Here is a 22,369-nt window from a genome sequence, read left to right on the forward strand (position 1 = left end):
TATCATTTATTACAATTTATTAAATTTGTATCCTAGCGTGACCCCCTCCCTTGTCTTCTCTCTGTCCCACCATTCCTCCCTCTTCTTCCCCTATGCCCCTCCTGTAGTCCACTGATAGGGGAGGTCCTCCTCCCCTTCTATTTGACCCCAGCCTATCAGATCTCATCAGGACCAGTTGCATTGTCTTCCTCTGTGGGCCGGCCAGGCTGTAGCCCACCAGGGGCTGGTGATCAGGGAACCTGTCACTGAGTTCATGCCAGAAAAACAAAACAAAACAACAACAACAACAAAAAACCCTGATCTCCTTATTAGGGACTCCACTTGGATACTGAGTCTATGGGCTACATCTGAGCCCGGGTTTTAGATCAGCTCCATGCATTATTCTTGGTTGGGGTATCAGTCTCTGCAGGGCCCCCAGGGCTCAGTTTTTTTGGTCCTGTTTGTCTCCTTTTGAAGCTACTGTCCCCTCCAGGTATTTCTATCTCTCCCTTCTTTCATAAGATTCCCTACAGTGAGTGTTTTAAATTTAACTCTCCATTCATGTTGAATTTTTGTTACATTTATTGGCATTATAATATAGTTAACAAGATATGCTCTTTCTTTTCTTTCTCTAAACCTTCCTGTATGCTTCTCCCTGATTTCTTTCAAAGTGTTGGCTGCTTTTTTCATCAATTATTGTTCCATTACATATATGTATGTAGTTTATTATTTTGTCATATTTAAATATTCTTTTAAAATTGGCGTTTGGTTTCTAATTGTTTAAATTAGAAACCAAATTATCAATCACTTTTACAATTACTCTTCTTTCAAAATGAAGTTATTTTAAATCACCGTGTATTCCTGCTGCATTTACCAGTCACTATCATTCCCATTCATTTATTGATGTGCTTTCAGGCTGTTTATAACTCATTCTTATTTTTAACTCTTAAATAATATAGATTTGCTTATGGGACAATGTGCTATTTTGATGTACATACACAATAAGAGACGATTGTTTCTTCAAATAAACTATATTAAGACAATATTCAGTTTTAGTAAATAATGCTGTACGTACACTTACCAGATCCATTAAGTATCTTAGTTGTTAATAAAGAAATGTCTGACATGGCATCTGTACTCCAACTTCCAAAATGTGCTTTTGGTGCTGATCTGAAAGAAGAGGGATTTTTAGTGGAAAGCTGAAGATATTTTGCACAAATATGGGGAAAAGATGTTATTTGCTTATTTGGTCCAAATGGCTAAGTGGAGTCATTAGAAGTTTTATTTTGCTATTGTCGTCTTGATGATTGCTTTCTCCAGGAAAGAGCCCCCAATGGTTGTTCTATATTAATTTTGTTGAAGCAAATGAAATATTAAATGAGACCAATGCTTTGGCTGCTTAGAGCCCCTTTTCCGACAAGCTGATTTACAAACACAGTCAGGACTCAGGCCTCAGCCTCTTAGCCACCAGTTCTTCCAGCCTGTCCTCGAGAAGGAAAATCTTGTTCCTTTGTATTTCCTCTCAGTTGCTGTTTAAGATACTCTACTCCAAAAGTTCATCGATAGCTTATTCAGATGTGTTGCTGTTCTTTGGGACACATAGTGACTGACTTACAAGGTCTAAGTCTGTTAACCTTTAAATCTTTTAATGCTGTTTAAGGTTTGGATTTAAATCATTCTACAGCAAATTCAGCTGTAACTTGTACTTTATATCCACTAACTTAATACAACAAAACTACATGTTTAATAATCAGTCTACAGAAATAAAGTAAGAACATTTTCATTCTTTATTATCAACCTATACTTACTATAGATGACAAAAACACATGTTTACCACAATGAAAGATTTTTGAATCTCATTAGGGTATTTTTTGTTTCCAGAAAGACTGTTTTATTTTGCTGTAAAAAGTGTGATATTTTCAGAGAATTTAGAGGAAGCTAGAATGCTGCGTAGAAGGTTTTCTAGGTCTCTCTGTAACTCAGAAGTTTCTAGAATTCAGTTCCCTAGTTTGTGGAAATATAAGGAAAACACAGTAAAAGATACAGAATGTTTTCAAAGAGTGGCATTAGCATGAAGCTCAGCGTTACGTTGGAGTTAAACATGAGATCATTTACAGTATTCTTTATATGATAGTGGAATCATGTTTAACGAGGTCAAATATGTATTGTGGGGATTTTTTCTGACCTCTGTTTACTTGCTTCCGTATGGAAGTGAGTATTAAATGGTAAAAACCATAGCTGGATAAGGGTAAGCTGCTTTCAACAATGCTCCTGACTGAGGTCTACAGAGGGAACAGTGGGGATTTCAGACACTTGCGAGCTGTGTCCCGCCAGGCCCACACTTCAAAACTAAAGAAATGAACCAGGTTAAAGCTACCCCAGTCTTGATTGTTGGTCACATCCTGAAAGGCTGATTCTTCCTCCTCCCCTTTGATGCCATTCAAGTGGAATAAAGGTCCTAGGGATGATGATGCCCTGCTTCTATCCAGAGGGGCTGAAATGCCGAAGGTCTCTTATGCAGGTGAAAAACCACTGAAGAAGTGTTCAGCTCAATTCCCACTGTGCATATAATTTGGATGGTTTCTGAAATGTGTATGAAACTGCCCCTGCCTCATCTAACAAAATTAATATTTTTATTAATTAATTTATTTAATTACTTTATAGCTTGATTGTAGTCCCTTCTCTCTTGTCCTCTCCTCCCATACCCCTCCCCGTCTGTTCTGAGAAATTATGTTACTCACTTTATCCAATAAATCCATGTACTCCTCAGACTTCCTTCTTAAAGATTTCATGTTACAGTCACTACAATTAGAAATAACTACTCAACCATCAATAAAGACATCCTCATCACAAATTCTCCCCATCAAGGTTTAGAGAGCATCAAGGAAGAGAGGGGCAAGAAGATTGTAAGAGCCAGAGGTCTGGGAGGATTGGGGTACAGCTGTTATCTGGACATGATTGGACCCTTACACTCATGTTCTCCTGATAACTGTAGGTGTCTTTGTGAGATCTATAGACCATTAAATTGGTCAACATTCTAGCATGCAGGAGGGGCTCATTTGCTTCCACATTTATCTGAGAAGCTATTAACACCTGATGGCTTCTAAAGATGAGACAGTTTTTCTTAGGAGTATGGCCCCTAGTTTAAAGTGTATAGCTCAATACCTGTGTGCAAATAGGCCTCACTAATTAGACTTAAATGTTTTGAGAACATTTAAGTTTGAGAACAAGATTCCTATTTCCAAACAGCTCCTACACAACCCCATCCTCTAAGAAGCTAAAGCTGGGATTCTTCACTCTTTTTGGTGACATGTTCTCCCTCAAAGAAACCATGCCTTCCCACCAAGATAAAGAACAACAAATCTCAGAGGGTAAAGATTCTGCCTTGTTGGTCCAACCAACCCAAATGGAAGTTAAGGGATGGCAGCCAGGGCCATTGTGATGCACAAATTGTGAGCACAATCCAGAATCACTCGACGAATGGCTGTCTAGATCAGGCTGGCCTGAGGGCATGCCTGTGTGAAGACCCAGATGAAAAGCTGGCAGCACCTTTGGGTCTGGGCTTTAGACACTATAAAGGAAGCTGTGAGCAGCCATTTTTTTTCTTGGCTGCGGATGTGACCTGTTTCTTTCCGGCTTGACTTCCCTGGTTTGTTATTTTGAGCTCAGCATTATTTAAAACACAACATAGCAAACTCTTGGTGGATTTTGAATGACAAATGCTGTCTGTGGTGCATGTGTTTTAACACTTAATCTCCCTGATAGCATAGCTTGGGAAAGCTGCAGAGCCTTTAGGGGCTCAGCCTTGCTGGAGAAATAGGATCTCTGGGGGTGCGCCTGGCAGTTTTATGGTTTGGCTCCAGTGAACAATGAGCTAAAACACACCCTTTCTCTCTTTAAAAACAAACAAACAAAAAAACACCATGAAGCTGGAAAGAGACGTGGGCAGGTCTGGGAGTAAAGGATGAAATGCAAGTGAAATGATCAAAATCGATTGTGCACATGAATGAAATTATCAAAGATTATGTAGACATATATTAAAAGATAATGTGTATAAAACCATTGCTTGTTATGAAGGAAGAAGATGCGTTGATACTACTTTGGATATTTAAATGTCTTGAGGGTGTCCAGTAAATACTAAAATGGATATACAAAGCATCTATTCCTGGACAACCAGCATTTAAAAATAGGCAAGACTATAAACTTAAAATCCAAATAGCCTTATGATATTTAAACAGCAACCTTTAAATATGTCTCCTATAGTTTGAAAACTGACAGAAAGGAAACCTGGCTTATGTATAATGACTAAATAGCAAATTTATAACGAAAATGTCTTAGGTGGTTGTTTAATAAAGAAGTCGCAAAACTGTGTAAATATTGTGAGCTGGGAGTGAAAATGTGCCCTAAGTTATTTTGAGCTCAGCATTATTTAAAACACAACTTAGCAAACTCATGGTGGATTTCGAATGAGAAATGCTCTCTGTGGTGCATGTGTTTTAATACTTAATCTCCCTGAGAGCATAGCTTGGGAAAGCTGCAGAGCCTTTAGGGGGCTCAACCTTGCTGGGGAAACTGGATATGTGGGGGTGGACCTGGTGGTTTTATGGTTTGGCTCCAATTTACCCTCACTCTGTTTCTTGAATATGTATGAAAACACAACTAGCTACCTGACCTCTCCCGTCAACGTGCTTCTTCCTGCCATGATGAACTGTAGCTCTTTTTAAACTGTGAGCTAAAGAGAATCCTTCTTTCGTCAAGTGAGTTTGTCAGGTATTTGGTCACAGCAATCAGACAAGTGACTAATATACACAAGAAATAAAGGAACTTCCCAGGTCTTTTTATTTATTTTTTTTCTTTACTGATAAACAGGGATGGAAATGTTTCTAAGTACAATCTCATCTGATCAAATCTTACCACTAGTTATACTAACAATAACAAAGGGAGTTATGATAATCTTAAAATCACAAATCTCAACAGTTACAAAGTCAGTTTTTGAATTTTGGCATTTGATGTTGATAGATAACTTTATATGAACAAAACAAATTGATTCTTTTCTCTGATAGAGGTAGTTGTGAAAAATCCTAGAGAAAATATTTCATAGTAAAATATCAAAAACTTTCCCTAGTATATGAAGAAAGAAGACAATATTTTATATAATTCTACCTTAGATTGTACCGGGCCATCTTAGCTAATTCAATTAAGCAATGAATATAATAAAAGGTACAAGCCTGGAAACAGGACTGAAGGAATCTGACATTACTTTTGGGATTTTATTTAGAAGCCAAATAAAGCCTAAAGAGTCTTTTAGTCACTTAATAAACAGAGCACACCAATTGGTGGTCTAATGCCAAATGGTCAGCTCTGAAAATATACATACAAGAAACATTATATTTCTGATTAGATTATATTTAAGAATATATAATACATATATACATACACACATATGCATGAAATCACCACGAAATAAAAGGCCATGAATTTGAAGGAAGGCATGAAGGCATGGAGAAATGTATGTCCAGGTTTAAAGGAAAGAAGGGAAAGGAGAAATGTTTTAATTATATAATATCAAAAATAAAATTAAAAAATTCCTAAATACAGGGTTTCCCCCAGAATAAAAGAGCTATTTTATACTGGCTATATTTTTACATTTCCTTATTAAAGTCTTGGGAAATGTACTTTATGTTTATTTATATTATTGAAAATTGGCCCTGCAGAGTCTTATACCCCAACCAAGGACCATGCATGGAGAGGCCCTAAAACCCTTGCTCAGATGTAACTCATAGACTCAGTCTCCAAGCGGGAGCCCTAATAAGGGGAGCAGAGGCTGTCTCTAGCATGAACTCAGTGACTAGCTCCCTGAGCACCTCCCCCTGAGGGGAAAGCAGCCTTATCAGGCCACAGAGGAAGACAATGCAGCCAGTCTTGACGAGACCTGGGGTCTCATCTTGATGAGGCTAGGGTCGGAGGGAAGGGGAGGAGGACCTTCCCTATCAGTGGACTTGGAGAGGGACATGGGAGGAGATGAGGGAAGGAGGGTGGGATTGGGAGGAGATGAGGGAGGGAGTCAGAGTCGGGATACAAAATGAATAAATTGTAATAAATAATAATTTAAAAAATTAATAAAAATTAAAAAAATAATGTCAAATACTTAAGGATGAATTTAAGGATCAAATGTAGGACATGTAATACCTATGCACAAATGTAAAATTACTGACAAAAATTGAATGACTTAATACTACTATGATTCCTTTAAAAATGTTTTACATATTTTGTTGAAATAGAATAGCTCCTGTGCTCAAATTTTCTGGCTCTGTTACTCTCCTTGTGGGGTTCCTGTTCTCCCCAGATCTCACTATTTCCCACTTCTTACATAAGGTTCCATGCACTCTGCCCAACAGTTGGCCATAAGTCTCAGCATCTGCTTTGATAGTCTGCAAGGCAGAGCCTTTCAGAGGCCCTCTGTGACAGGTTCCTACAAGTACCAGGCATGGAGATAACCTAGAACCCCTGCACAGATGTAGCCCATGGCAGTGTAGTGTCCAAGTGGGTTACATAGTAATGGGAAGAGGGACTGCCTCTGACATGAACTGATTGGCCTGCTCTTTGATCACCTCCCTCTGAGGGGGGAGCAGCCTTACCAGGCCACAGAAGATGACAATGCAGCCATTCCTGATGTGATCTGATAGACTAAAATCAGAAGGAAGGAGAGGAGAACCTCCCCTGTCAGTGGACTTGGTGAGGGGCATGTGTGAAGAAGGGGGAGGGAGGGGTTTATGGGGGGACACAAAGTGAATAAAGTGGAAGGGAGGGGCAAGATGGCGGCGCCGGGAGGACTCTCATTCTGAGCAGCAGCACAGCAGGATCAGCACAGTGACCAGCAATCAGAACTCTCGGCCATAAAACACAGTCATTGTGTTTCCCAGGTGAGAGGATACCCCACGGTGGGGGATTCAATCAGCTTTTAACTCACCCGGCTAAACCGCGGAAACCGCGGAAGAGATCCCGGTTCCGCCAGACGCTTGGCTGCAGGCCGCCAGCCCCAGCCCCAGCCCAGAGCCACAAGCCAGTGTCTCTGGTCACGGTCCCAGACTGAACCGTGGGCACCACACTATCAGAGACTGGAATTTTCAGTCGAGAGATAACCCCAGGGTACAGGAAACGATTGGGACCAGCCTTAGGTCACCCAGACATCCCCTGGAAAAAACTCGGGCGGGTTCCACAGGCACCCCAGGAGCCAGCCCTGAGCCAGAGCCTGGGACCCAGGTTCCAGCACAGAGCCCTGCCTGCCTGCGCACCTGATTCACCGCTGGACATAGAAACGGCGGGTCTGATCTCAGAGCACTCAGCTCACCCCCAACCTGAAAAGGTCCCCAGAAAATTACCCAGCTTAGGGAGGCACTCAGGCTCCCAAAAGCCGCAAAGGCAGACACGGGCAGTTTCTGCGCACCAGACAGCTGGCAGAGACTGAGCCGCCATAACACAGCAGTGCTCCAGGCACAGGCAGCTTCTGCAGCCAGCCAGCTGGTGGACACTGAGCAGTGTGCACCAGGACAAAAAAAGACACTGGGAGTCCGTGGATTCTCTGGGAAGGAAGGAAACTACTGACCTAAATCACTCAATCCTTCCCTAGAAAAAGTCTAGCAGTCTAGTGGGGCCGAGGCGCCAGCACTCAGCTGTGCTCCAGACACAGGCACAAACAGTTGAGGCGCGCCTGCTGTCCAACTGGGTCACAGCAGCTGATCATTAAATTTACAACAAGAAACCCAGAAACAGGGCAGCTGCCCTCAGGACTTCCCTGGGTGAGAGGAGAACCCTCTCGACTAACAAAGACCACAGTTAACACTCAGGTCTATATCCCGGAGATGAGCAACTCCTGAAAAAACACCAGCCATCCAGGGACTATACCCAAAAAGCTGAGAAGACATCCTCCAGGAAAAACCAGCTTTCTGCAAAGGGGATTCTCTCCACCACAGGATCCCCAGGAACCACCAGAAAATAACCCCAAACACCTAAGATAACACAATGGGTAGAGGCCAGCGTAAAAACTCAAGCAACAAAAGACAGAGCAATATGGCATCTCCAGAACCCAGTTACCCAGGGGCAAGTAGCCCTGGATACCCCACCATAACTGAAATCCAAGAAGATGACCTAACAAGTATGCTCATGAAGATGATAACGGAGGAAACAAATAAGATTCGTAAAGACATAGAGGAAGATAAACTCAAACAGAATATTGCCATCCGTAAAGAAATAGAGGAAGCTGCAGCCAAACAGTTTATGGCCTATAGAAAGGAAATGCTTAAAACACTGAATGAAATGATAGAAACAGAGTTGAAGGAACTAAAAGAAAAACAGGAAAGTACAATCAGACAGGTGAAAGAAGTAAACAAAACAACTCAAGACCTGAAGATAGAATTGGAAAAATTAAAGAAAACACAAATGGAAGAAATAATGGAAAGGAAGAATCTAGGGAAGAAAACAGGAACTACAGAGATAAGCATAACCAACAGACTACAAGAGATGGAAGAAAGAATCTCAGGTGTAGAAGATACAATGGAAGAAATCGATGTATCTGTCAAAGAAAATATTAAATCCGAAAAATTCCTGACACAGACCGTCCAAGAAATGCAAGACAATATGAAAAGACAAAACCTAAGAATAATAGGTATAGAGGAAAAAGAAGACTCCCTTCTCCAAGGCCCAGAAAATATTTTCAACAAAATCATTGAAGAAAAATTCCCCAAGCTAATGGAGAGGCCAATTAGAATACATGAGGCCTACAGAACACCCAACAAATTTGACCAGAAAAGAAAATCCTCCCGCCATATAATAATCAAAACAGTAAGTATACAGAACAAAGAAAAAATACTAAAAGCTGCAAGGGAAAAAGGCCAAGTAACATATAATGGCAAACCCATTAGAATCACACCTGACTTTTCAACAGAGACTATGAAAGCCAGAAGGGCCTGGACGGATATCATGCAGACCCTAAGAGAACACAGATGTCAGCCAAGGCTACTATACCCCGCAAAACTCTCAGTCCTCATAGATGGAGAAAACAAGATATTCAATGACAAAAACAAATTTCAACAATACCTACAAACAAATCCAGCATTACAGAAGACACTGGAAGGGAAAATACAACCCAAGAAAGCTAGCTACATTCAAGAAAACACAGGAAATAAATAACCTCACTTCAGTAAAACAAAAAGCAACCAAGCACACAACAGTATGACCACAGCCAACATCAAAATCAAGAGATCTAACAGCCACTGGTCATTAATCTCTCTCAACATCAATGGACTCAACTCTCCAATAAAAAGAGACAGATTAACAGAATGGATACGTAAACAAAACCCAGCAATCTGTTGCATACAAGAAACACACCTAAGACACAAAGATAGACATTACCTGAGGGTAAAGGGTTGGAAGACGACTTTCCAAGCAAATGGACCCAAGAAGCAAGCAGGAGTAGCCATTCTAATATCTGATAAAATAGACTTTCAACCAAAATTAATCAAAAGAGATGGGGAAGGACACTTCATACTCATCAAGGGAAAATTCCACCAGGAAGACATCACAATCCTGAACATCTATGCCCCAAATACAAGGGCACCCACATTTGTGAAAGAAACATTGATAAAATTTAAAGCACATATAGATCCCCACACATTAATAGTGGGAGACTTCAACACCCCACTCTCAACAAAGAACAGGTCAACAAAACAGAAATTAAACAAAGAAACAATGTCTCTGACAGAGGTCATGAATCAAATGGACCTAACAGACATTTACAGAACTTTACACCCAAACACAAAAGAATTTACCTTCTTCTCAGCACCTCATGGAACCTTCTCCAAAATAGACCATATAGTGGGTCACAAAGCAAGCCTCAACAGATACAAGAAGATTGAAATAATCCCATGTATCTTGTCTGATCACCATGGAATAAAGCTGGACCTCAACAATAACAGAAATAACAAAAAGCCTACACACACATGGAAACTGAACAACTTGTTACTAAATGACAGCTGGGTCAGGGAAGAAATAAAGAAAGAAATTAAAGTCTTTCTAGAAATCAATGAAAATGAAGACACAACATACCCGAACTTGTGGGACACAATGAAAGCAGTGCTAAGAGGAAAGTTCATAACACTAAGTGCCTTCAAGAAGAAATTCGAGACAGCTCATTCAAGCACCCTAATGGCTCACTTAAAAACCCTAGAAAAAGAAGAAGCAGACACACCAAGAAGGAGTAGATGGCTAGAAATAATCAAACTCAGGGCTGAAATCAATCAATTGGAAACAAATAAAACGATTCAAAGAATCAATGAAACCAAGAGCTGGTTCTTTGAGAAAATCAACAAGATCGACAAACCCTTAGCCAGGCTAACTAAAAGGCAGAGAGACACCACCCAAATCAACAAAATCAGAAATGAAAAGGGGGATATAACTACAGACACTGAGGAAATCCAAACAATCATTATGACTTACTTCAAAAGTCTATATGCCACAAAATTTGAAAATCTAAATGAAATGGACAATTTTCTTGATCGATTTGACTTACCAAAGCTGAATCAGGACCAGGTAAATCAACTAAATAGTCCTATATCCCCCAAAGAAATAGAAGCGGTCATCAAAAGTCTCCCATCCAAAAAAAGCCCAGGACCAGATGGCTTCAGCGCAGAATTCTACCAGACCTTCAAAGAAGAGCTAACACCAATTCTCTTCAAACTATTCCACAAAATAGAAACAGAAGGAATATTACCAAATTCATTCTATGAAGCCACAGTCACCTTGGTACCTAAACCTCACAAAGACTCAACAAAGAAAGAGAATTTCCGGCCAATCTCCCTTATGAACATTGATGCAAAAATACTTAATAAAATACTTGCAAACCGAATCCAAGAACACATCAAAGATATTATCCACTATGACCAAGTAGGCTTCATCCCAGGTATGCAGGGGTGGTTCAATATACGGAAATCCATCAATGTGATCCACCATATTAACAAACTGAAAGAAAAAAACCACATGATAATCTCCCCAGATGCTGAAAAAGCCTTTGACAAAATCCAACATCCATTCATGTTCAAAGTATTGGAGAGATCAGGGATACAAGGCACATATCTAAACATAGTAAAGGCAATATACAGCAAACCTATAGCCAACATCAAACTGAATGGAGAGAAACTTAAAGCAATCTCACTGAAATCAGGGACAAGACAAGGCTGCCCACTCTCTCCATATCTCTTCAACATAGTACTGGAAGTCCTTGCTAGAGCAATAAGACAGGTGAAGGAGAACAAGGGGATACGAATTGGAAAGGAAGAAGTCAAATTATCACTATTTGCAGATGATATGATAGTATACGTGAGTGACCCCAAAAACTCTACCAGGGAACTCCTACAGCTGATAAACACCTTCAGCAATGTGGCTGGATACAAAATCAACTCAAAAAAAAAATCAGTAGCCCTCCTGTATACAAAAGACAAAAGGGCTGAGAAAGAAATTAGGGAAACAACACCCTTCACAATAGCGACAAATGACATAAGGTACCTCGGAGTAACCCTAACCAAGGAAGTCAAAGACTTGTATGAAAAAAATTTCAAATCTCTGAAGAAAGAATTAGAAGAAGATATGAGAAGATGGAAAGATCTCCCATGCTCATGGCTTGGCAAGATTAACATAGTAAAAATGGCCATCTTACCAAAAGCAATCTATAGATTCAATGCAATGCCCATCAAATTACCAACACAATTCTTTACAGACCTGGAAAGAAAAATTCTCAACTTCATCTGGAATAACAAGAAACCCAGAATTGCTAAAACAATCCTCTACAATAAAAGATCTTCCGGAGGTACCTCCATCCCTGATCTTAAGTTGTACTATAGAGCAACAGTTTTAAAAACTGCATGGTACTGGCATAGAAACAGAATGGTGGATCAATGGAACCGAACAGAGAACCCAGAAATAAACCCACACACTTATGGACACCTGATCTTTGACAAAGACGCCAAAACCATACAATGGAAAAAAGATAGCATCTTCAACAAATGGTGCAGGTCTAACTGGATGTCTACATGTAGAAAAATGAAAATAGATCCATACTTGTCACCCTGCACAAAACTGAAGTCCAAGTGGATCAAAGACCTCAACATAAAACCAGACACATTAAATCGGCTTGAAAAAAAAAGTGGGAAATACCCTAGAACTCATTGGTACAGGGGAAAACTTCCTGAACAGAACACCAACAGCACAGGCTCTAAGAGCAACAGTCAATAAATGGGACCTCATGAAACTGAAAAGCTTCTGCAAAGCAAAGGACACTGTCATCAAAACAAAGCGACCACCTACAGATTGGGAAAGAATCTTCACCAACTCTTTATCTGACAGAGGACTCATATCCAGTATATATAAAGAACTAAAGAAGCTGAAAAGCAGCAAACCAAGTAATCCACTTAAAAAATGGGGAACAGAGCTAAACAGAGAATTCTCTGTAGAGGAATACCGAATGGCAGAGAAGCACTTAAAGAAATGCTCAACCTCACTAGCCATTAGGGAAATGCAAATCAAAACAACCCTGAGATTTCACCTTACACCCATGAGAATGGCCAAGATCAAAAACTCAAGTGATAACACATGCTGGAGAGGTTGTGGAGAAAGGGGAACCCTTCTCCACTGCTGGTGGGAATGTAAACTTGTACAACCACTCTGGAAATCAATCTGGCGCTTTCTCAGACAACTAGGAATAGCGCTTCCTCAAGATTCAGTCATACCACTACTGGGCATATATCCAAAAGAGGCTCAAGTACACAAATAGGACATTTGCTCAACCATGTTTGTAGCAGCTTTATTTGTAGTAGCCAGAAGCTGGAAACAACCCAGATGCCCCTCAACTGAAGAATGGATGCAGAAATTGTGGTACATCTATACAATAGAATATTACTCAGCAATGAAAAATAAGGAAATCATGAAATTCACAGGTAAATGGTGGGATCTGGAAGGGATCATCCTGAGTGAGTTGTCCCAGAAGCAAAAAGACACACATGGTATATACTCACTTATATAGACATACAACATAGGACAAACCCACTAAAACCTGTGCATCTAAAGAAACTAAGCAAGAGAGAGGACCCTAACTAAAATATCCAATCCCCATCCGGAAAGGCAAAGAGGATGGACATCAGAAGAAGAAGAAAACAGGAAACAACCTAGGAACCTACCACAGAGGGCCTCTGAAAGCCTCTGCCCTTCAGACTATCAAAGCAGATGCTGAGCCTGATGGGCAACTGTTGGGCAGAGTGAATGGAATTTTAGGTAAGAACTGGGAAATAGTAAGAGCTGGAGAGGACAGGGTCTCCACAAGGAGAGCAACAGAACAAGAAAATTTGAACACAGGGAACTTCCCAGAGACTCATACTCCAACCAAGGACTATTCATGGAGATAACCCAGAACCCCTGCACAGATGTAGCCCAGGGCAGTTCAGAGTCCAATTGGGTTACATAGTAATGTGAAGAGGGACTGCCTCTGACATAATCTGATTGGCCTGCTCTTTGATCACCTCCCCCTGAGGGGGGAGCAGCCTTTCCAGGCCATAGTAGAGGACAATGCAGCCACTTTTGATGTGAACTGACAGACTAAGATCAGAAAGGAGAGGAGAACCTCCCCTATCAGTGGACTTGGGGAGTGGCATGCAAGCAGAGGGAGGAGGGAGGGTGGGATTGGGAGGGGAGGAGGGAGGGGCTTATGGGGGGATGCAGAATGAATAAAGTGTAATTGATGAAAAATTAAAAAAAAGGGAAAAAAATAATTTAAGAACCTTAAATGACTTTCAAAAGTGGAGGAAAACATGGAGTTAGTCAATTGGCATGGAGCACGTCTCACCCCTGGGGGCAATGGTCTCCGGAACCTAGTCAGACCTCGTACACCACCACTGCTAGTTCTAGAACTGACGCAGACAGAAAAGAGATCTTGGAACTACAACCACCATTGTTAGTACCATCTCATTGGCGGCTGTTGGAGCTGCCACCGGGGCATTAGCCATGAGTCATACTGGGCAGACTGCTCAGACCCTGAACAATCATTTAGCCAATGTAGCTCATGCCTTAGTTGTACATAAAGGAATTAATGCTGAACTAAAAGGAAGCTTGATGGTGTTCAATCAGAGGATTGACCTCGTGCAGGAGCAAATTGATACCCTATGGCAAATCGCTCAACTTGGCTGTCAATGAAAATATGCTGGACTTTGAGTCACTAGCATATAACATGAGAATTTTTCCTGTGCTGCAAATCTGTCTAAACAATGGTCCTGTCTTTGTACACCAGGCTGATTTCGAGCTCACAGAGATCTGCCTGCTTCTGCCTCCTGGGTGCTGGGATTAAAGACATGACACTATGCTCAGCTTAAAAAGTAAAAATAAAAGAACCAGAGCTTTAGACTGTTGTAGAGCTCTTGTCTAACATTTATTATTATTATTATTATTATTATTATTATTATTCAGATGGAATCTCAATGTAGTTCAGCTGGCCTGGAATTCAGTTGGTAGACCAGGCTGGCCTTGTACTCTCGAGCTATATTTTAGGTAATTGGACTGGAGAATTCGATACTACGATGGAGCAGCTGAGAGTGGCCATTGTCACAGTAAATTCTACCAGAGTGGACGCAGGACTAGCCACAGGATTATCATCATGGATTGCTGCAGCCATGAATCATCTGAAGGAATGGGCGGGCATGGGAGCGTTAGCAGGCTTTCTGGTGGTGGTCTCCTTGGTTTGCCTGTGGTATATATGCAAGATTAGAGTCTCACAACAGTGTGATGCAGCCATGATCATTCAGGCCTTTACAGCCATTGAAGCAGGACATTCTCCCCAAGCATGGTTGGATACCATAAAAAGCTAAAATGATACGCTCAGGATGCGAGGCTAAGCACTGCACTCAGGGTCAGCCGCTTTGGACCCAGAGAAGAGCATGTCTGATTGCATGTGGGTTGATGCCCCAGGTCCTGCCTCTGAGAAAAAGGTATCGGACGGGTCTGATGCTCTTTGGGTGGATGACACCTAAATGAACATCGGTACAAAGTCCCAATTTATTTCTAATATCAGAGATCAGACCTCTACTCTTGCCTGATGCGTCTAAAACAAAAAGGGGGAACTGTAGAGTGCTGCGGAATGCTATGCCTTAAAGATGGAGCTGGTTTCCGCCTTCCACCTTCCCGATGGTGAGTGCTCTCTGTCACGAACAATTCCACATTTGGCTAAGGCTGAAGATCTGGCTTGCTTCCATGTATGTGGACCTATCTGCATTGCCCACGTGGCACGCCTGGGTTGGCTACCCAGAGGCTATTTAAGCTGTGGGCTGGCTTTCCCCAGGGTCTGAGGATTGTTCAAGGTTCCTGAATAAACTGCATTGAAAAAATAAGTGAATAAAGTGTAATCAATAAAATAAATAAATATATATATAAAGAAATAGAATAGCTCACTTTTCTCCCTCCAGTTTTTCCCAGATACCCCTTTTGAGTTCCTCCCATGCCCTCACTATTCAGGTTGATAGACATTTTCATTGATTATATTTCTCTTTCTCTTTCTCTCTCTCTCTCTCTCTCTCACACACACACACAGACACAATATGTATGATTATGTGCAAGTGTATATAAATATAATCTGTTGAGTGCATTTTGTTGTTTTTGTGTATTTTTGTTCTTTATTGCAGCTGAAGGACGAGAAATTCTTCTGCAAGATTGTATCTTCTAGATACGATGGGATACTACATTGAGAGCACGCGACAGTATGTCTTCCCAAACAGGCTCTGGACAGTAGCTACTGTCAATCGACATGGCCATGTTGCTCAGGGAGACCGTGCAAGACTCCACCCCAGAGGAAGAATGACAGACAAACCGCGGCCACTGAGGATCAGCTCCCTAATTCTTTATCCTTCCTAAAACCACATAAAAATATACATTCAAGCTTTTAAGGAAGGCTTCAAAGGTTGTCTTGATATATTTATTTTGTGTGTATGTATGCATGTACACACACGTAAAAAACAGGAGTGATTAAAGAAAAATTAAAAAAAATTAAAATTCAAAAATCTGTGAAAGAGCTGGTGGGCATGGAGGGAAGAGCCCGGAGGGTGAAATACTTGCATTTTAGTTAAAATGAAAACTTAAGTTATGTTTTATAAGTTTAAATACAGTTACAGTGAGCTCACTTCCTTGGGTCTGTTTCAAAAATAGGAAAACGATCAAACAAACAAGCAAGCAAGAAAAGCAAAAAGAAAAACCAATGAAAACCTTGCATGGGAAGAAGGACTCGGACCCACAGATGACAGTACAGGTGCATTCAAAGGGCTGCAGTTCTGTGCTCTAACCAAACTGATGCTCAGATGCTGCGTACAGCATTTCCCTTCTGGGAATCTAGGAGATTTTAAAAGCTATCCCTCGTGTTGTACCCCAGGAGAGATGAGGAGTAATTTTAGAGATATAGAAATAATGAAAGTGTTAAGACTCCCAGCCTCAAAGAGCATCTGTACTCAGTGCAGACTTCACTCTTCTCAGCTGAAGGTTAAAAACCGAAGAAAGCAGGAACTAAAACAAAAAAGCAAGGATAAATGCAGAGACAAAGGCAAAGAAGAAATGGAGAAATAGAATTACAAGCTGAAAAGACATAAATTTAGATAAAACCTAAATAGAAATAGCACTAGGAGACAGAAGAAAGACAATTAGGACATTCAAAGAATAAATGAAAAAAGTCAAAGTAGAAGACAGAAATAGAAACAAGGAGACTATGACTTTTTTATAGCTGGAAAGTTTAGTCTGAAGAAGAAACACAGCTATTAGTTACTTGGTAAATGGGCTATTGGTGGCTTACTAAAATATCCTGATGACACAGTTGTCCTACACACAAACCCCAGGTAAGCACTGGCTTTTAATTATCATTAAATGGTGGATGGACTGTTAGCATATGTGTGAATGTATACTTCCAGAGACACAAATTTATAAAGTAAGTGTATAATTCAGGCAGTGGGGTAAATTTGCAGACAATTTTGAAATGAGAAATAAATCATAATGTTCCACTTTATCATTTTTTTTCAGCAATTTTAAGCGAACGCTATGGAAAAACAGTTTTTGAGAACTACAGCTGTGATAATGGGAAGACTGCAAAAATCATCTTGTCCTGGTAGTTTTCTCTTAACTTTATGATCAGGTTAGTGTGTGACATGAGTCTCTTTCCTTTGCCTCCATCATTGTTCCCAGTGTTTTGCCATCATTTCTCAATTCCGTGTAATTAATTTTTACCCAAACCCCAAAATGAACTAAAGCATTGACCTATAAACAGAATAAAATGAGCGCCAAAGTACAGCAATAGAGGGATCAAGGAATTAGTGAAAACCATGACAAATGATATGCTGTGAGGAGGAGAGGTGGTAAATCAAAGCTATACACACGAAAAGTAGAATGAGCCAATACAGATAGCCAAGGATATGAAGTGGGGAGAAATACAGCAAAGGATGAAACTTGAATAAGAGTAGAAATTTAATAGTGTAAGAAATAAAATAATGGTTTATTCATATTTGGTGGGAAAGTAAATGTTTTATACTCTTACTACACACACACACACACACATACACACACACACACACACAAGATGGAAGGATAATTTTCTTGACTATTTAATCATTTAGATCTACATATATAAAATGTGGACTGTTCTGTATTATTTAAATTCATGCACCTGAAAAATTAAAAGTATAAAGAAGGATATTTATACAACTGTTATATGGACAGCCCTGCACCTAAAAATTTCCAAACATTCAAATCAGTGCAAAGGAGATTCAGAGCAAAGCAAGGCAATTACTGAAATCATAAACTTTATTTACAGAAATATCTGAGAATTAAAGACAATATGATTTGTATTTAGGCTGAAACTTTTGTGTAGAATAATGTCTTGGCATGGAATAAGAGAAATTTCACCATTGTGTCTAAAACACTAGTTGTGTGTGTGTGTACATGTGTGTCTGTGTATGCAAGCATATTCATATATTTGTGTGTGTCCTATGTATGTTGATGATAATGTCTAGATTGTTTTTGTGAGTTCAAATGTAACCCAGGAAATATAACAAAGTTTTCTGAGTGAGGAAAATAATGAAGTCAGAGATTTGAGTAAAAATTAATTTCTGGTACATGTAGAGGCTTAGCAGGTGAGCGTTGCTTTAGTTAAACCCACAGGCCCAGCAAAAGCGCAGTTTCACTGCCCAGGGCTGCACTGGAGAAGCTGACTCTAACGCAGAGGGGAGGGAGTGCTCAACTCTGCAAAATCTAGAGAAGTTTTATCATGTGAGAAAGTGTCGAGATTGTAACTTCCCTTTGGAACTACAGTTTATATGGCCTAAGCCCTTTGTTGTCACACGATAGATTTAGAGGGAAAATTAAAAATAAATGTGAACTTTTAATGGATGATCAGATAAGCTTTTAATGCAGTGACCGTGGCAGTAAAGCATTGTTGAGCAACAGCTGGGTGCCACTGCAGAGCATGTAAGCCTCATTTGGAACAGTTTTTCCATTAGGTCGGGCTCCATTAGGTCAGAGGCAGGCGTAGTGGCTGGTAGGCTGCTGGCTTAGCACAGGCAACATCCTAGGCTCGATCATTAGTCACCCCCTCAGCCTCTGCCTCTTCCTCTGTCTCTGCTTCCCCCATCCAGAAATGAGTAACAGCAAACTGACCTAGTCTCTTTCACTCTTTTATGGCATAAGAAACAATGTGAAACACGTTACTTTTCTGGTGAGAACATGCACAAAGCCACCATCAGAAGGATTTCTATGGGGTTTTGCTGTGAGGTGAAATAAAGGTCAATTTGAAGGCAACAGTGCTGAAGTCATGGGGTCAGTTCAGCTGTCACTCAGAGCTACAGGCTGAAAGCAATCACTGATTCACTCAAGAGCATTTCTGAGGACGTTTATGAAAGTCCTTATGCTTTTACTTTGATTTTCTCTACTTCCATCTTAGTATAGAGTAAAACTTTCTGTATTTTTCTGTGCCACATATTTAGCCAATGTTTTCAGTGAAGATCTGACAAGTGATTTATCAGATGATTATATGTAAGGGGGGGTCACATGTTTGATGTTCCATAGTTTGGGAGAGTACTTCCTCAGTAATATTCACTGGGAATTCCTTCTTTTCTCAAGGTGAACATAGAGAAACACGTATTTTTGTGTTGGCTGTTTTGTTGCACTGAGAAAATTTTGACTGAGCACTAAAGGAGCTCTCGACAGCGGAGGCTCAGCATGCTTGCCTGGAACGGCAGCGATGTGGCGGAGCCCGTGTTCATCCTCCAGGGTTTCCCCGGGCTGGACCATGTCCACTCTTGGCTCTCGGTGCCGTTCTTCCTTGCGTATCTGGTAGCGTTCACTGGCAATGTAACCGTTCTCTCTGTCGTCTGGACAGAGCCCTCGCTCCACCAGCCCATGTACTACTTCCTGTCTGTCCTGGCACTGACCGACCTCGGCATGTCCGTGTCCACACTCCCCACAATGCTTACTGTGCTGTGGTCGGGTGCTCGGGAGATCCACGCAAGCGCTTGCTACGCTCAGCTGTTCTTCATCCACACGTTCACTTTCCTGGAGTCCTCCGTGCTTCTGGCCATGGCCTTTGACCGTTTCGTGGCCATCTGCCGCCCACTGCGCTATCCCGCCATCCTCACCAGCGCCGTGATCGGCAAGATCGGCACGGCCTGCCTGCTGCGCAGCGTGGGAGTGGTTCTGCCCACGCCTTTGTTACTGAGACGCTATCACTATTGCCGCATCAATGCCCTCTCCCATGCCTTCTGCTTGCACCAGGACGTCCTGAGGCTGTCCTGCTCCAGCGCCAGGGTCAGCAGCGTCTACGGGCTGTGCGTGGTCATCGCCACCCTGGGCGTTGATGCGCTCTTCATACTTATTTCTTACGCCCTCATTCTGAGCGCAGTGCTGAGTACCACGTCCCGGGAGGAGCGGCTGAAGGCGCTCAACACCTGTGTCTCCCACATCTGCGTGGTGCTCATCTTCTTTGTGCCGGTCATTGGGGTGTCAATGGTCCACCGTTTTGGGAAGCAGCTCTCTCCCGTGGTTCACATCCTCATGGCTGACATCTATCTGCTTCTCCCGCCGGTGCTGAATCCAGTTGTCTACAGTGTGAGGACCAAGCAGATTCGTCTAGGAATTCTCCGCAAGTTTAGGATAAACAGAAGCTTTTAAGTTACTCGTAGCCTCTGGTTATCCCTGGGTAATAGTAGAAAAAAATGTGTTATTACATGGAAAATGCATGCTATAGTTCCTGGATCCTATCTTGCTAAATAGAATAAACTAATTCTTTTTTTTTTTTTTTTTTTTATGTCCTGGGTATTCACTCCCTGAGCAGAGACAGTAAGGCAGTTCCCAGAAATACTTTTTTTCTTTTTTTAATTAAGTTTTTATTTTTTATATTAATTACACCCCATTCACTCTGTATCCCAGCTGTAGCCCCCCCCATTCCCTCCCAATCCCACCCTCCCTCCCTCATCTCCTCCCATGCCCCTTTCCAAGTCCACCGATAGGGGAGGTCCCCCTCCTCTTCCATCCGACCCCAGTTTCTCAGGTCTTATCAAGACTGGCTGCACTGTCCTCCTCTGTGGCCTGGCAAGGCCGCTCCCCACTCAAGGGAGAGGGGGTTGATCAAAGAGCCCACCACTGAGTTCATGTCAGAGACAGTCCAGTCCCTGTTCCCATTACTAGGGTTCCCACTTGCATACTGAGCTGCCATGGGCTACAACTGAGCAAGGGTTCTATGTTAAATCCATGAATGGTCCTTGGTTGGAGCATCAATCTCAGAAAAGACCCCTGGGCCTAGATATTTTAGTTCTGTTGCTCTCCTTGTGGAGCTCCTGTCCTCTCCAGGTCCTACTATCTCACCCTTCTTTCATAGGATTCCCTGCACTCTGCCCAAAGTTTGGTTATGAGTCTCAGCATCTGCTTCGATACACTGCTGGGTAGAGTCTTTCAGAGGCCCTCTGTGGTAGGGTCCTATCATGTTTCCTGTTTTCTCCTTCTTCCAATGTCCATCCCATTTGTCTTTCTGAGTGAGGACTGATATATACTTGCTTATAAGTGGATACTAGACCTTTAAGATAGGATAAACATACTAAAATCTGTACATGAAAAGAAGCAAAACAAGAAGGAGGACCCTGGGTAAGATGATCAATCCACCCAGAAGTACTTTTATAAATACCCTCCACCTGATGGAGGAGCAGCCTTGCCAGGCCACAGAGGAGGACAATGCAGCCAGTCCCGACGAGACCTGCTAGGTTAGGGTCAAATGGAAGGGGAGGAGGACCCTCCCCATCAGTGGACTTGGAGAGGGGCATGGGAAGAGACGAGGGAGGGAGGGTGAGATTAGGAAGGAATGAGGGAGGGGGCCACAGCCGGGACACAAAACGAACAAACTGTAATTAATATAAAAAATAAAATTCAATCAAAAAAGAAATAGTCTGCCATTTGATATTTCTCTATTGAGAATTCTGTTTAGCTCTGTTCCCCATTTTTTAATTGGATTACTTGATTTGTTGCTTTTTATTTTATTTTATTTTATTTTATTTTTTTTCAATGCAGTTTATTCAGGAACATTGAACAATCATCTGACCCTGGGGAAAGCCAGCCCACAGCTTAAATAGCCTCTGGGTAGCCAACCCAGGCGTGCCACGGGGGCAATGCAGATAGGTCCACATACATGGAAGCAAGCCAGATCCTCGGCCTTAGCCAAATGTGGAGTTGTTCGTGACAGAGAGCACTCACCATCGGGAAGGTGGAAGGCGGAAACCAGCTCCATCTTTAAGGCATAGCATTCCGCAGCTCTCTACAGTTCCCCCTTTTTGTTTTAGACGCATCAGGCAAGAGTAGAGGTCTGATCTCTGATATTAGAAATAAATTGGGACTTTGTACAGATGTATAAACTAATTCTTTTACCTCCTAAATATGTAGTCTCAATTAATTTTAAATCATTACATCATTAAATCACAAATGTAAGCTTTAGCTATAGTTCTGTAACCCACGTCAATATATATGGGGACAAATGAAATATGTATTGTGTAGCCATTTCTTTAACTACTGGGGACATCTAAGCAACATTGAGCATGACCTGAGTGGCTAGTGTCTTGAAGCGCTTGCTGTGTGAGCAAGAGGAATTGAGTACAGGTCCTGGACACGGCCTCACATGCCTGTAACCTCACATCAACAGGGTAAAGATAGGTAGAACCAGGTCAGATTGTGGACAAAAAAAGACTGTCAGAGATAAATAAGTAAATAAACGTCACAATATTTTTGAATTATTAATTTAAAGTAAGGTGAATACATAAATTTGTTTTCTTTTCAGTGCACTGTAAGA

At 41.4% G+C, this 22,369-nt stretch overlaps 1 protein-coding gene across 1 annotated transcript; it reads left to right on the forward strand.

The window, feature by feature from the left end:
* The first annotated feature begins 19,260 nt into the window (after window positions 1–19,260).
* On the forward strand, window positions 19,261–20,208 carry LOC110544391 (olfactory receptor 51L1-like). Its single transcript, XM_021630395.2, has one exon. The coding sequence runs from the start codon at window positions 19,261–19,263 to the stop codon at window positions 20,206–20,208; it is 948 nt and encodes a 315-aa protein (XP_021486070.1).
* The last annotated feature ends 2,161 nt before the right edge of the window (window positions 20,209–22,369 follow it).

The sequence above is a fragment of the Meriones unguiculatus genome, chromosome 14 (genome assembly GCF_030254825.1).
Source record: "Meriones unguiculatus strain TT.TT164.6M chromosome 14, Bangor_MerUng_6.1, whole genome shotgun sequence".
Lineage (NCBI taxonomy): Eukaryota > Metazoa > Chordata > Mammalia > Rodentia > Muridae > Meriones > Meriones unguiculatus.

Coding starts and splice junctions, on each gene's coding strand:
- LOC110544391 (XM_021630395.2), top strand. CDS start 19,261: ATGCTTGCCTGGAACGGCAGCGATGTGGCGGAGCCCGTGTTCATCCTC.